This window comes from Misgurnus anguillicaudatus, chromosome 3 (assembly GCF_027580225.2).
Source record: "Misgurnus anguillicaudatus chromosome 3, ASM2758022v2, whole genome shotgun sequence".
Lineage (NCBI taxonomy): Eukaryota > Metazoa > Chordata > Actinopteri > Cypriniformes > Cobitidae > Misgurnus > Misgurnus anguillicaudatus.
The window spans coordinates 43,958,596-43,971,915 of NC_073339.2; the positions used below are offsets into that span (position 1 = coordinate 43,958,596).

A 13,320-nucleotide genomic window follows, 5' to 3' on the forward strand; every position below is an offset into this window, starting at 1 on the left:
ATAAAAGATTTCAATCAATCTTTATATAAACAGCTTTAAGACGTCCTTTCTTCAGTCAAACATAACATGAGGTCATTTAAATATAAGATTATGTGTTTATCTTCTTATATGAAAGCCAACATGGCAAAGCTCAACCAATCATGTTATCAACGTGCCACCATATTTAAACGTACTGCAATTATGGCGTATCGTTTAATAAATCAGCTCAAAATAATAATTGTCATTTTCTTTTCTTTTAATTACTTTATTGATGGATATGTGCTTTTTGGAGCTTCGGTATGTTGGCTTCCATACAAGAAGATAACATGGCAGCATTTTAATATAAAATTATTAGTTTGTGTTCTAGTGAAGAAACATAAGGGCATAAGGGTAAATTAAAAGATGTTTCATATTTGGGTTAACTATTCCATTAACTGTCTAGATAATATCTTATGTCACTAGTAAAACCCCAAGCCCAACGTTTAGAGGTCGGGTTTAAAGAGATAATTAACAGAAAAAAATGAAAATTCTGTCATCATTAAGGCTGTCACGATTATGAAATTTGTCTGACAGTTAATTGTCTAATCAATTGTGATGATTATGATGGTTAATTGCCTGATTTAGTGCTTTGATGATTAGGACGATTAATTGCCTTTTTTATTGCTTTGACATTTAATTCTCATACATGTTTTGTTTGTTTATGACATAATTTTCACACGTTATGATTATTTAAATTAAATCTTTTGCAAGGCAGTAAATATTAATACACATAACACACATTTAAAAGTAATCTGATACTGTCTCGTTTATACAGGCGCTCCAGCTCCCCCTTGTGTTTTTTAGAGAGATTTGCAATCATTGTGGTGATCTGAAATCATCGCGATGAGGTCAAACATTCGCAATGAAACGATTATTTAATCATTGTGAAAGCTCTAGTCATCATTTACATACTCCAAAGTTTTTTTCCAAACCTGTATTAATGTTTTTTTTGATTTGCTGAATACATAGGAAGACATTTTGAATAAGTTTGTAAACAAGCAGATCTGGGGCACCATTGACTTTTATAGTAGGAAAAATAATACTATGGAAGTAAAATTTCATCATCAAATTAGTACTGTACGGGCTCTGCCGGATTTTTGTAACCACACGTACTTTATACTATGTAGGCCGGAAGAATAATGGCAGTTTATCGCAATGCACATGTGTCTTTTTAAAAAGTAATGAGGTCTATCTATGATATAAAATTAAACATGTTTGTACGTGTATGAACTCGATTGCAAGTGTAGCTGTTTTCTATCCAGTGTATAACTTTGATTAAATATCAAAGTTGCAAAGTTACTTTCATCTCTCTGGGTTCAGTGCCTTTTATAATGATCAAGAGAAAAGTCTTACTGTCCTGTTTTCTTATCTGAGACACAACAGAAAATGACACATCAGCTAATAATTGCATTACTTCTCTAATCTTGCAGTCCCTTTATTCGAGCCACAATTTTATGTGAGTTTTCGTCTTTTTGACCCAGGAAATCACTGAACATGTCCTTAACAATCCTTATATGAACCGAGAATTAGGATTTTCCATTTTCGGTGAACTATCCCGTTAAACTCTAAACTCTAAATGTTGGGCTTGGGGTTTCACTAAGTGACATAAGATATTATTTAGGCATTTGTGCATCTGGCAGACACATTTTTAGACTTTTTGACTTTTGCATTGCTAGCACAACACTCAGCGACAGGGTTCCCATGGGTCCTTGAAATCCTTGAAAGTTTGTGAATCTGGGGATAAAATTCGAGGCACTGAGAAGTTTTTGAAAATATACATGCATAGATGCAGGTCATTGAAAGTGCTTGAATCTATTTTATGCAAGATGTTGTCTGAAAAAAATCCATATTATAACCTATGTAGTGTAGGATAATATCATAAAAAGCACACTGTTCGCTTTAAATGCTCATATCTTCTGTATGTGAATGTTGATTCATACCAAAATGCTTTTTTGCTTTTTTTTGTTTGACACATGAAAACGTCTCGGATTACGTATGTAACTGTGAATAAGCGAGATAATGATACAAGATCATTATTTCTTATTTTTCTGATAACAACCACTGCCTATACATTATTCCTTACATAGCAACACCCTGGCAACCCTACTTGCCCTAATGCTCGATACGTTGGCCAAATAAATGCAAACGTCCTCTCCTATAGGCCTTACTAATTTTGAATCCATTATTGTGGCTGCTTGCTCTTCCCTGCCCTGGCTAACCTTCCCATAATGCTCTTCTCTAAAGCCAGACTCCAGGCAGATGTCCCTCTGTACACCTCAAACACTGCCATGTCATTACATTACAAAAAGCTCACCGTCAGCTGCGCACACAATACTCGTCTCACTCATTTATCAATTAAACGATGCCGGGACAAAGGAACCGTGCCCAATGTAGTTTAGAAGACCGCCTGCCATAACTATAGCGCGTGTGTGTGTGTGTGTGTCAGCACTCGGGATATGCTGTTGAAAAGCGTCCGAGGCGACGGAGAAGTCAAAAAGGAGTCTTATTGAATCAGTCACACTAAAGAAAGGAAAAGCCTTCATGGGATCAGGGTTAACTTTATTAGCTTGTGTGTGGGGTGCAAACAGGAATAAAGGCAGCGTTTGAATGAGTTCATGCTTGGCCGGACCTGGGTTGACTTCTGAACAGTGTGCAGTGCTAATCTGGTTACCGAAATGTGTGTGTGCGCTAGGGTCTGATGTGTGTTAAGTGTGCAATCAGTATGTGTGTGTCCGAGTTATGAGTGGTTGTTGCAAGTTTTGTCCCAAATTCTGCACTGCAAAAATCGTCATGATCGTTTTATTTTTCAATAAAAATATCTAAACATTTTTAAAAGAAGATGCTTTTAGTCAGAAACCTATAAGAAATATTACGAAAATGCTTTCTCTTAAGTGATTTTTAACTATTAAGTGAGCAATTTTAAAATGAGATGTTACAAAATATTACACTTGCATTTATGCATTTGACACATGCTTTTTGCCAAAGCGACTTGCAGTGCATTCAAGCTATATACATTTTATAAGCATTGCCAAGATATTCAAATATTGTCATGATATTGAGAGATTGCATGGAATCGAAATATCGGAAAGATATTGAAACAGTGACAACAAATCAAGGCGCTGCCAAGCTATTGAAATATCGCCAAGCTATTTAAAAATGGCTAAGGTATTAAAATATAGCCGGTATTGGATTAATGACAATATATTGAAATTATGGATGCATAACGATTAATCACGATTTATCTATAGCAGAATAAAAGTTTTTGTTTACATCATATATTTGTGTGAACTGTGTATAATAATTATGTATATATAAAAATGCACACATGCATGTATAATTTTAAGAATTTTTTTATATATTAAAGTTGTAGCAGAGGATTTTCTCGAATTTTAGAAAAGAACCGCCTTCTCCACTTTTTTAAAAAATGCAATTGCTCAACACTCCTGATTGACAACTAGGAGGACCAATAGTCTTGATGATCCACCCGGAAAAAGAAAATCCTCCGCAATACTAATTAATTATTTGTATATATTATAAATGATACATAATAATGTAAATGTGTATATACACATGTAAACATTTCTTAATGTGTGTGCATTTATTTATACAAAGTTATAATTAATTATTTGTATATATTATAAATGATACATAATGTAAATGTATATACACATGTAAACATTTCTTAATGTGTGTGCATTTATTTATACAAAGTTATTATACACAGTTCACGCATACATATATGATGTAAACAAAAACTTTTATGCTGCTATAGATTAATCGTGATTAATCATTATGCGTCCCTAGTCGAAATATTACAAATATATTGAAATGGTGACAATATATTGAATTAATGACAATCCATCAAAACGTCGCTTAGATATTGAAATACTTCAAAACTTTTTTCAGGTATATTGCAAACAGTACACACAAGACTTTATTTGGCCTGATAAGAGGTTGACTGTCAGGGGGCGGGGCTTAACCAAGTGAGTGACAGGTGGTGACTGCTAAATGAAGATGGTTGGAGTGGGGCAGAGGGTCACCGTCTCAGACAGTGGGTCAGCGACATACATTAAACCATTCAGCAAAGTGGAGGTTAAAGAGGTGGAGATGACACACGGGATGATTGACAGCATGACAGATGTCAGTCAGAGCTCAAAAGACCGCCCTCGCACCTGTCGCTACCACGCTTAGACATTTCTCTATAGACATGTCTGATCGTTTAAAGACTTTTAAAAATGTCACTTATGAGGGTCTATTTTGGATTGGGTGCTGCTATGGGCCTCATTTATAAAAAGCTGCATAGAAAACATATTAAATTTGATCTTACGATCATTTCTCAAGCGCGCACTTGTGATTCATAAAACAAATGTACGCATAGAAAATGCGTGAACATGTCACTTTCAGATATGAAATGTATAAATCGCAAATGAGCTTGAAATTGTTGCAAAAGTGCATACGTTTGTTTAGACCCTGACGTGGCACTAAGCACTTTTCTAAGCAGTTTTTATAAATATGGACTTTGTCATTGTTTTTTTTGCGCACCCTTTAAAAATGAGGCCCCACCTTCGTATGTAGACAGCAGACAGCCAAGCTAGATTTAGAAACTGAGCCATTGTGTCAAATGACTGGAGGTTAAGGAAGATAAATGTACAAACCGTGGTAACTTTTAAAATGCAGAAAACATCACGTTGCACTGCGTAACTATATCAGCTATAAGTTGATTACTAAAGATGTAATTTCTTTAAGTACTGCATACAACCTCAACTGCTGTTTGAGATCTAAGCGAATGAAGATATGTGGTCGTTTTAAATTGGTAACAAGCGCAGCCCAATAACACAAACACTTTTAAACAAATTAGACGTGCTGCTCTTATTGACATGGTTAGAAAATGAAGAACCGGTTGAGCAAAGTTTTTTGCTGGATTAAGTTATCGATTACCAATATGACAGAATTACAGGCCAACAAAACCATTGATATCCAATCTTTCTCCATCTGTCTCTAGGCTTTCTGTTCATTCGGCCTCAAACTTCTTATTCTTATAAATAAAGATGAACTTAAATTGTTGAGATTTTTCAAAGTGAATATGGGCACACTGAAAAAAAATCTAGATGTTGAAAGCACTGTAAGCTACTTTGGATAAAAGTGTCTGCCAAATGCATAAATGTAAATCTATAATTAAAACAAAAAACGGTTGGGGCTTGCTGACATCATCTGATGTATTTTGTCTTGGCAATAACATTGGAGTATCAATTTAGAATTCAATCAGGAATATGTATTAAGAAAATAAAGTCCTGTCAACTTTAATAACTTCCTAGTTATGTTACACATTTAACACCTCTCGGGTAACCGTCTGTATTTTTCTCGTCATGTCTCGCCGCAGACGATTATAAACGAAGCACAGAGCCGTGACCGGCAGACGACGCGTGACTAAAAGAATGTGCCCGCTTGACCCCATTTCACATGACAGACCTCTTAGGGGGTCAAAGGCCAAGAGGATTCGCCCCTCTGTCCTCTGTCCCGGAACTTTTTTCCATGAGATGTCAAAGCAGTTTATATTTATAAAGTTATACCGTTATAAGCGGTTATAACCTTTCAGTTGACCTTGGTCTTAAACTGTTTTTTTTGACTACGTTCAGCTGAAGGATGGGGAATTTCCACCGTAAATAATTTCGGTTGATGAAATCCAGGCACTTCCCTTGTAGAAAATCTTGTCCCATAATAGACAAATGCTTAGTGTGTTTGCATTATTTCTGTATCTGTGTGACCGCTACACATGAGCTCATTTTGGGTATTTATTTACTGAAGGGAAGCAAAAATGTAACTAAGATTAGTGATTAGTGATGCAAAACTTGTTTTTTGCTTTATCAGGGGAACCATGTCTATTTACTGCTTATGTATTTCTAGACGACAACTTAGTTTATATTATTAGTTTTCAATGAAAGATTACCAGAAGACGAGACAAATTTTTTTTACATTTGTTACGACATCAAACTGGTTAAAAACGTCCAAACAAAATCAGATATTTTCCATTTTGAAAAGCATAATTATTTTTGCGTTTTTGTTTTAACCTTCAGCATAATTACCGAATTTATATATATTTATGTAAAATACTTTTAATATTTTCGTATTTTATTTTTTTAATATGACTAATGTAATGCCGGTGTAATGTTTTAACTCTCTGTATTTATACAGCTGAAAACACACACTGATGGCATACTCCAAAACTAGGTACTTTCCTGGAAGGTGAAACCCTTGGTTCCACCCTGTCGTCCAAATAGCCAGTAATTAAAGGTTTTACCTAGAATTACATTTGTCCTTAAACATTTCCCACAGATTTTTGCTTGTTTTTGCAAGGGCTCAAAACCAAAATTAACACCTTAAATCAGGTTTGTGCAATCATTTCTCTTGATGAATGTAACAGAGGCTCTGAAACGGTACCAAGCTCCACCAGGTTCTGCATGTATTTGAAGATTGATGTGGTTTAGTGTAACAACATTACAGCTTTACCTCAACACTGTACAGATCCCGTGCCTTTACAAGAATACACAAGGAAGATCGGATAATGTTTTAAGCGTGAATATACTTTATGAGGTCAGCAAGACGTAGTTAGCGGTTAATGTTGGAGCTCTTATGGTGTGGAGAACTGATGGTAAAGGGTGGAGTTGATCTCAGACAGATGTTACCGTCCTCTCTCACCATTAACTTTAAGCATGTGTTTGTTACTGTACATTTAAGACATCTACATTTAACAGAGTTCCCACTGGTCCTTGAAAGTTTGTGAATCTGGGGAAAAAATTCAAGGCCCTGGGAAGTTATTAAAAATATACATACATAGAATACAGGTCATTGAAAGTGCTTGAATCTATTTGAAAGTGCTAAAATCCATATTATTCCCTGTGTATTGTAGGATAATATCATAAAAATTCTAGACTTTTTAAGCACACATGCTAAACTGTTCGCTTTAAATGCTTATATCTTCTTTATGCGAATGTTGATTCAAACCATAATGCTTTTTTGCATAGTTGTGTTTGACAAACGAAAACGTCTTGGGTTACATATGTAACTGTTGTTCCCTGGGAAGGGAACGAGATGCTGCGTCTCCCTTGGCATACTTCCTGCGTCACTGTAACGCTGTCTTTGGCAATATTTCAGATAGCGATATACTTCCTGGCTCCCGCATCACCCTGTCTTTGTGGTATAGCCTCACCATTGGTTGAATTTGATATACACATTCAGATGCACTTACCCCTGGAGGCGTCCCCAAAGTGTCACCGCAGTGACGCAGCGCGAGTTCCCTCAAAGGGGAACTGTAACAATGTATCTTTAAAGGTAACATGATGTAACCTTGCTCTCACTTGAAATGTGTCCCCACATTTAGTCCTTGAATTTGAGGGTATTGGAACTTAAAAAAGTCATTTAAAAGTTAAATAATTTGAAGTTAAATAAGGTGTGGGAACCCTGATTTAACTGAATCCATGATTAGGGCTGTTGAATATAATCTTTTTCGATGCATCGCAATGCTAATGGGAACAATAACGGCATTATGGGGCTTTACTGGGGCTTTGAAGAAAAAAACGAAAAAGAGCCGCAACAGTAAAGGTGTGAGGGAGAAAGACTTACCTGTGCAGTAATATTAAAAATGCATTGCGATATCGGATTGAAGCAAATCAAACCGTTGACATAATAATCAGAATCGAGTCGTGAGACCAGTGGCTATCCACTAGCCTGGCTCCGCCCTCCGACGTGCTTCCGCTTAATTTTCATTTCGCTTCAGCAGTACGTCTGGGATTGCTCTGTAGAGTTTCGTTTTCTCCTGCAAAAATCTGCAGGACCAATCAGCAAACAGATGTGGGTGGCTAAGAACGATGACGTTAAGGTCGTGCGTAAGTTTGAGTTGTAGTTCAGTAATGGCAGCGGAGAAAGACGTGAGAAAAGCTATTCGGTCCGTTGTTGCAAAACTGCCGAATATACAGAAGTTAAAGCGGGAGCAAGAACCAGGTTTGCTAAGTTTTGTTTGTCTGATTATTCTGACTTGTTGTTTCCAGACGGTTTAGGTGCATGATATACGTCACGACCACACGTTAGCGATTGGCTTTGGCAGATCCTGAGTGACTCTGGGCAGATCCAATAGTTTTAAACTTCAGCAATGGACCCTCCTTAACGGAAGTAACGCTTTGCAATGGAGAGTGGCCAGACTCTCTGTACAAATGAAATGAATGTACGAGAGTCTGGTTGGACCAGGCTAGCTATCCACAACCCTATTTTTAATTAATTTGAACTTATAATATAATACTATAAAACTTTTAGCATAGCTCAGCATAATCCATTGAATCTGATTAGACCATTAGCATCGCATCAAAATGACTTAATAGTTTTGATATTTTTCCTATTTAAAACTTGACTCTTCTGTAGAAACATTGTATACTAAGACCGACAGAAAATTAAAAGTTGCGATTTTCTAAGTTTATATGGCTAGGAACTATACTTTCATTCTGGCGTAATAATCAAGGACTTTGCTGCCGTAACATGGCTGCAGCAGGCGCAATGATATTACGCAGCACCGGAAAATAGTCCCTTTGGTAACTTTAATAGCAGGGGACTATTTTCGGGCACTGCGTAATATCATTAATAAAATATCGGAACTCTTTGGTGATTTTTGAGCGTGATGCTAATGGTCTAATCAGATTCAATGGATTATGTTAAGCTATGCTAAAGTGGTACCGCCAGACCCGGAGATCGACTGAATGGATTCCAAAATGGTAAAAATTAAATGTTCAACTCTAGTAAAGCTGGAAAATGAGCCTATTTAAAAAAAGCCTCAAAATTTGCACTGCTAACACAATGCTCTACCAATTGTGCTACAGAACAGACAGTTGGTTTGAGATTTTAATGTTTAAGTATGCCCACATAGTACGTTAAACTCTTTTATTACGTAAAACCTTGAAAAATCATGCTTTCGGTGTTATGTCCCCTTTAAACCATTTCGGCAAAAGTAGTGTTTACGAGTTTTGACCTTGCCGCCGTGCCAATGTTTCAGACTCTTACGTTCTTGAGATATCACAATGTGTCCACCCTTATCTCAGAAAGGCATGGATATCATCTTCAGAACGAAGACCAAGGACAGTCTGTTGGATAGCACTGATATAAAACTCCCCCATTGCGTTTTCCCAGCCAGTTTTATTTTGTAGCTATAAAAAATCGAGCTGTTTTTGATGGATCTAGCATCCTGTTCCCGGCGCTCTTTATGCTGAGGCCAGCAATGGCTCCAGAGCTTTGGCTGTTGTCCCTCTTGTGGAAGGCAAACAAATGGGCTTTGCGTGAGATAAGAGACGTTTTGTAAGACTGACGATCTCTTCCGATTCACAGTACTGTTGAGCTTTCATGTGGTAAATTCAGCAGTATTTGAAGTGAATGCATGTCTGAAATTAATATATATAATATGATTTAATGATTGCAAATTAAATATACAGAAAATTGCTGTAATTACTTTATTGTACAGAATAATTGAAAGTATTGTCTGATTATTTGGCTTGGCCAATATATTCACCTGAATTAACTGTAAATTAAGCCGAGATGAATTAAATCAATAATTTCTTCGCTAACAGAGCAGTACTTTGCTTCATATTGCCATGAGTTATGCAATTCAGTTTTTGTAATAATGCTACATATAATGATAATTATCATCGCTGTACCATGGTACGAGTGTTAGTTTAATTTGCTGTGTTAATATTTTTAGCTAAATTTTCCTATTTGACTCTTTCTATTAGCCACACCTCTATCGGTCAGAAGCAGCAGTGACCCCTCCCTTGCCCCGCCCCTTGATGTGTTTCCATTGGACCCCAAGGAGAGCAGCAGACCTCAGCCAACAGTAAGTAAACAAAGATTTACTTTGCTGATGCACACTTTATATTTGCATTCGTGCAATTGTCTGCCATTTTGTTTTTTAAGTGTTACTAAAGATGAAGGCCGATATGTTTGAATCCCAGACTGCTTTTGTTTTGTGTATTGTCTGTCGTGAGTTTCTTGGTCTGTAATGCAGTCATGTGTCATAAATTGGCCTTGTTGGAAATATCGTATTTGGGTTTGTTTACTTTTATCTTTTACCTCTGTCATTCTTTTCGGTTTTCATCAGCAAAGCTTTTTTCTCCTCCTTTCTTTTGTTCGCAATCTTTGGTTAGGCTGTTCATTGTCTCACAGTCTTAGATGTGGTATTTGTTCAGTGTACTTGTATTTGAACTAGTACTGCAGACAGAATATTATCAAATAACATATGTGTCTTTGGCAGTTGTATCACATTTTCTTTCATCTCACTTGATGACTGTTGCGTTTTTAATCTTTGGATCCAGCTCAATTGTGTGGTACTTTTGAATGCAAAATGCTTCACATATACACAATCTCTCAGTGTTAAAGTATATAAGCACAAATATCAAATTGTAGACTGGTGCTGAAGCCCAATTTGTGTGCTTTCGCATGTATAATAAAAGTTCATAGTTAACATTTGAGGGCATAGTATTAAGTATAAAGTAAGTCAGTTTTTGTTTCATACATGCATTTCAGAAAGCCATAGCATAATGTGTTGTGGCCCAACAGGCAATCTACAGTTTACAATTTTTCCACCTTTGGCATACATATTTAAGCATAATATGTACTGATCTTATAGTATTTAAAGTTGCACTACACTGTAAAAAGAGAAAGTTTGATCTACTTAAAACAGGGTTACCCAAATCTTACCCTGTAGGGACCAGCACTACAGAGTTTAGCTCCAACCCTAATCAAACTTACCCACCTGTGATTTTCGAGTGATCATGAAGACCTTGATTAGCTTGCTCACGTGTGTTTGATCAGGGTTGGAGCTAAACTCGGCAGTGCTCCGGCCCTCCAGGGAAGATTTGGGGAGCCTTGACCTAAACTGTACACTGAATTGTGGCATTAGATCATTAAACATTTTTTCTCTATTTCTGAGCAGGCCTAAAAGTGTGGCTAGATGACACACTGGAGCCATCTAGCATGGCCCCACCCTAACGCAAAAGTATAAATGAAAACCGACACGTATCTTACGCCATCGCGGCTACGCCACAGGACGTATGCACAACTATAATAAGCCCTTAAAAATACCTGTGAAATAAAAAAAATTAACCACCCAATGGACAAAAAAAATTATATAAGTTATCAAAATCTTAGAAAAATAAGCAGGATTCTCTGCTCTCAAATGCAGTGGGCATATCCGCTGTCGGCGTTCAAACCACACCCACTCGCGTCTCTTTCAACTTTTAAATTAAGCTGCAATTTGAATGCTAGCGGACCAATCACAGCACTTAAAATTTGGCGAGATGCACATAAGGCTATGCAGAGACTACGGATAACCTACGGCGTAGACCTTTCGCACGACTATAAATTGGAAATTAGTTTGACTTCATTTGACTTCAAATCACAAAAAGGAAATAATTGCACGTAACCTGCATTTTTAGGTTTCAAACAGAGATGGCGATAGAGAGGCAAAAAAATATTGTAATGTAAAAAGCGAAAGTTGGAATAACATAAAAAAACCTTAATTGTTAACACCTGCTTTGCAATTTTTTACTTTCATTTTCTTAGTTTAAGTGAAAAATGTAAGTTGAAAAAGCTAATTTTTTTTAGGTGTTACCAATTGAAGTATTTAAAAAAAAGTTTTTTCACCTTAAATTTTCTCACTTTAAAGGAACAGTATGTAGGATTGTGGCCAAACCTGGTATTGCAATAACATAACTTGTGGCTAAAACTGGTACTGCAATCACACAACTGGTGGTCAATACACAAAATGACAACATAAACATCAGTTGAGGGCTGCAACTCCACTTTTTAAATGACAATATCCTGTCCAGACCACTTTTGTGAGTGATATAAGTATTTGAAATGAAACTGATTTCTTAATGTCTAGTGACATATCAGGGACATTTTTTTGATTCATTGATATAAATTTCTTACATACTGTTCCTTTAAGTGAAAAAATTCAAGTTGACAAAAGTATTACCAATGAAGTAATTTGTTTTCTCTGAATTTACTTTATACAGGCTTTTATTATTGCTCAATAACTGATTTTTTTTAAGCCAAAAGTTATAGATTGCCTTAATATGGATCGTATTTGAATTCAGTCATACTATACCTTTATCTTGTTTAGCAATAGCTTTTACTGTCCTCACATGAATTTTATTTTGTATACTCGGTGTGCACGCATAAAAAGCTTTGCAGCAAAAAGACAAGCATAACATTTTATTTCAGACATTTTTTTTAAAATCGTATCACTACAGGCTCTTGAAAAATGCAGAGAGGAGAACTTACATAAAACTGTCCAATACCTATGAAATATTATCATAACAAAGGCGAAGAAAATATGCAGAAATGGTTTGAAATTCAGAAGGCGTCTGCAGAATCTCGCACACACATCCGTCCTGTATGGCTTTGAGTGACAGTAATCATTGCAGTGCACTTCTCAATGACAGGGTGAGAGCGCACTAATGCATCAGGCGGCAGCACTTTTGAGACCTAGATGATTCATAAATGTGCATTTTCTCTTCGCACCCAAATAAATATCTGGCTTCTTTAGTGCCACCTCTGCAAATTTTGTTTCCTCTAGTACTTGACCAGCCTTGAGGATCAGATACAGAGTTACTGGAAACTGTATGTGATTTTGTTTACGCTGGTCATTTTGTCATGCACATGAACTGGACCTGAAGTTGGATCAGCATCCTTTTTTGTTTCTAGGAAAGTGTTCCTATCGACCAATCATGACTATGTTGCTAAAATCAGATGGAAGTGACATCACTGTTGATTCAGGTTTTAACTATAGGCAGTCCTCTTACTGTAAATAAGGGGGTGATTATTGGTTAACGGGATTGCCACTTGACCCCAAAAATGAACCCTATGGGGTCCAAGTATGTTTCGGTGCCATACTTGTTTGACATGCTCTTACATTTGAGTTGCATCCGAAACACATACTGTATCAGCAGGTACTAAATTAGATGACATACCTACCGGGTGTGCCTCATATGTCTTGGAAAGTGAAGCCTCTGGCTCTTTTATCGCCCCCTGGTGACTGGCTGCATTACAAGTCATAAACCCAACCCTCTCCATTCAAACGAATGGGGCTCTGCTCTAAATAAAAAAATTATTTACACTTCCAATAAAAATTTCCAAAAGATGGTTTTGGATCTTTAAGGTAGTTGTTATCACGCTGATATATGTTCAATTGTTCATTTTTGTGATACGTTTATTTTAGCTAGTAATTTGATGCTATAGAAACAGGGCGTGTCGTTATGATCGGCG

At 36.5% G+C, this 13,320-nt stretch overlaps 1 protein-coding gene across 2 annotated transcripts in view; it reads left to right on the top strand.

Annotated features, from left to right (window-relative positions):
* Positions 1-13,320, top strand: part of pard3ba (par-3 family cell polarity regulator beta a) — a 190,150-nt gene that overhangs the window by 43,058 nt on the left and 133,772 nt on the right. For both annotated transcript variants that reach the window (XM_073866239.1, XM_073866240.1), the window contains exon 4: positions 9,786-9,882. In XM_073866239.1, the coding sequence (XP_073722340.1) occupies positions 9,786-9,882 (97 nt within the window). The remainder of the gene's footprint in view (positions 1-9,785; positions 9,883-13,320) is intronic.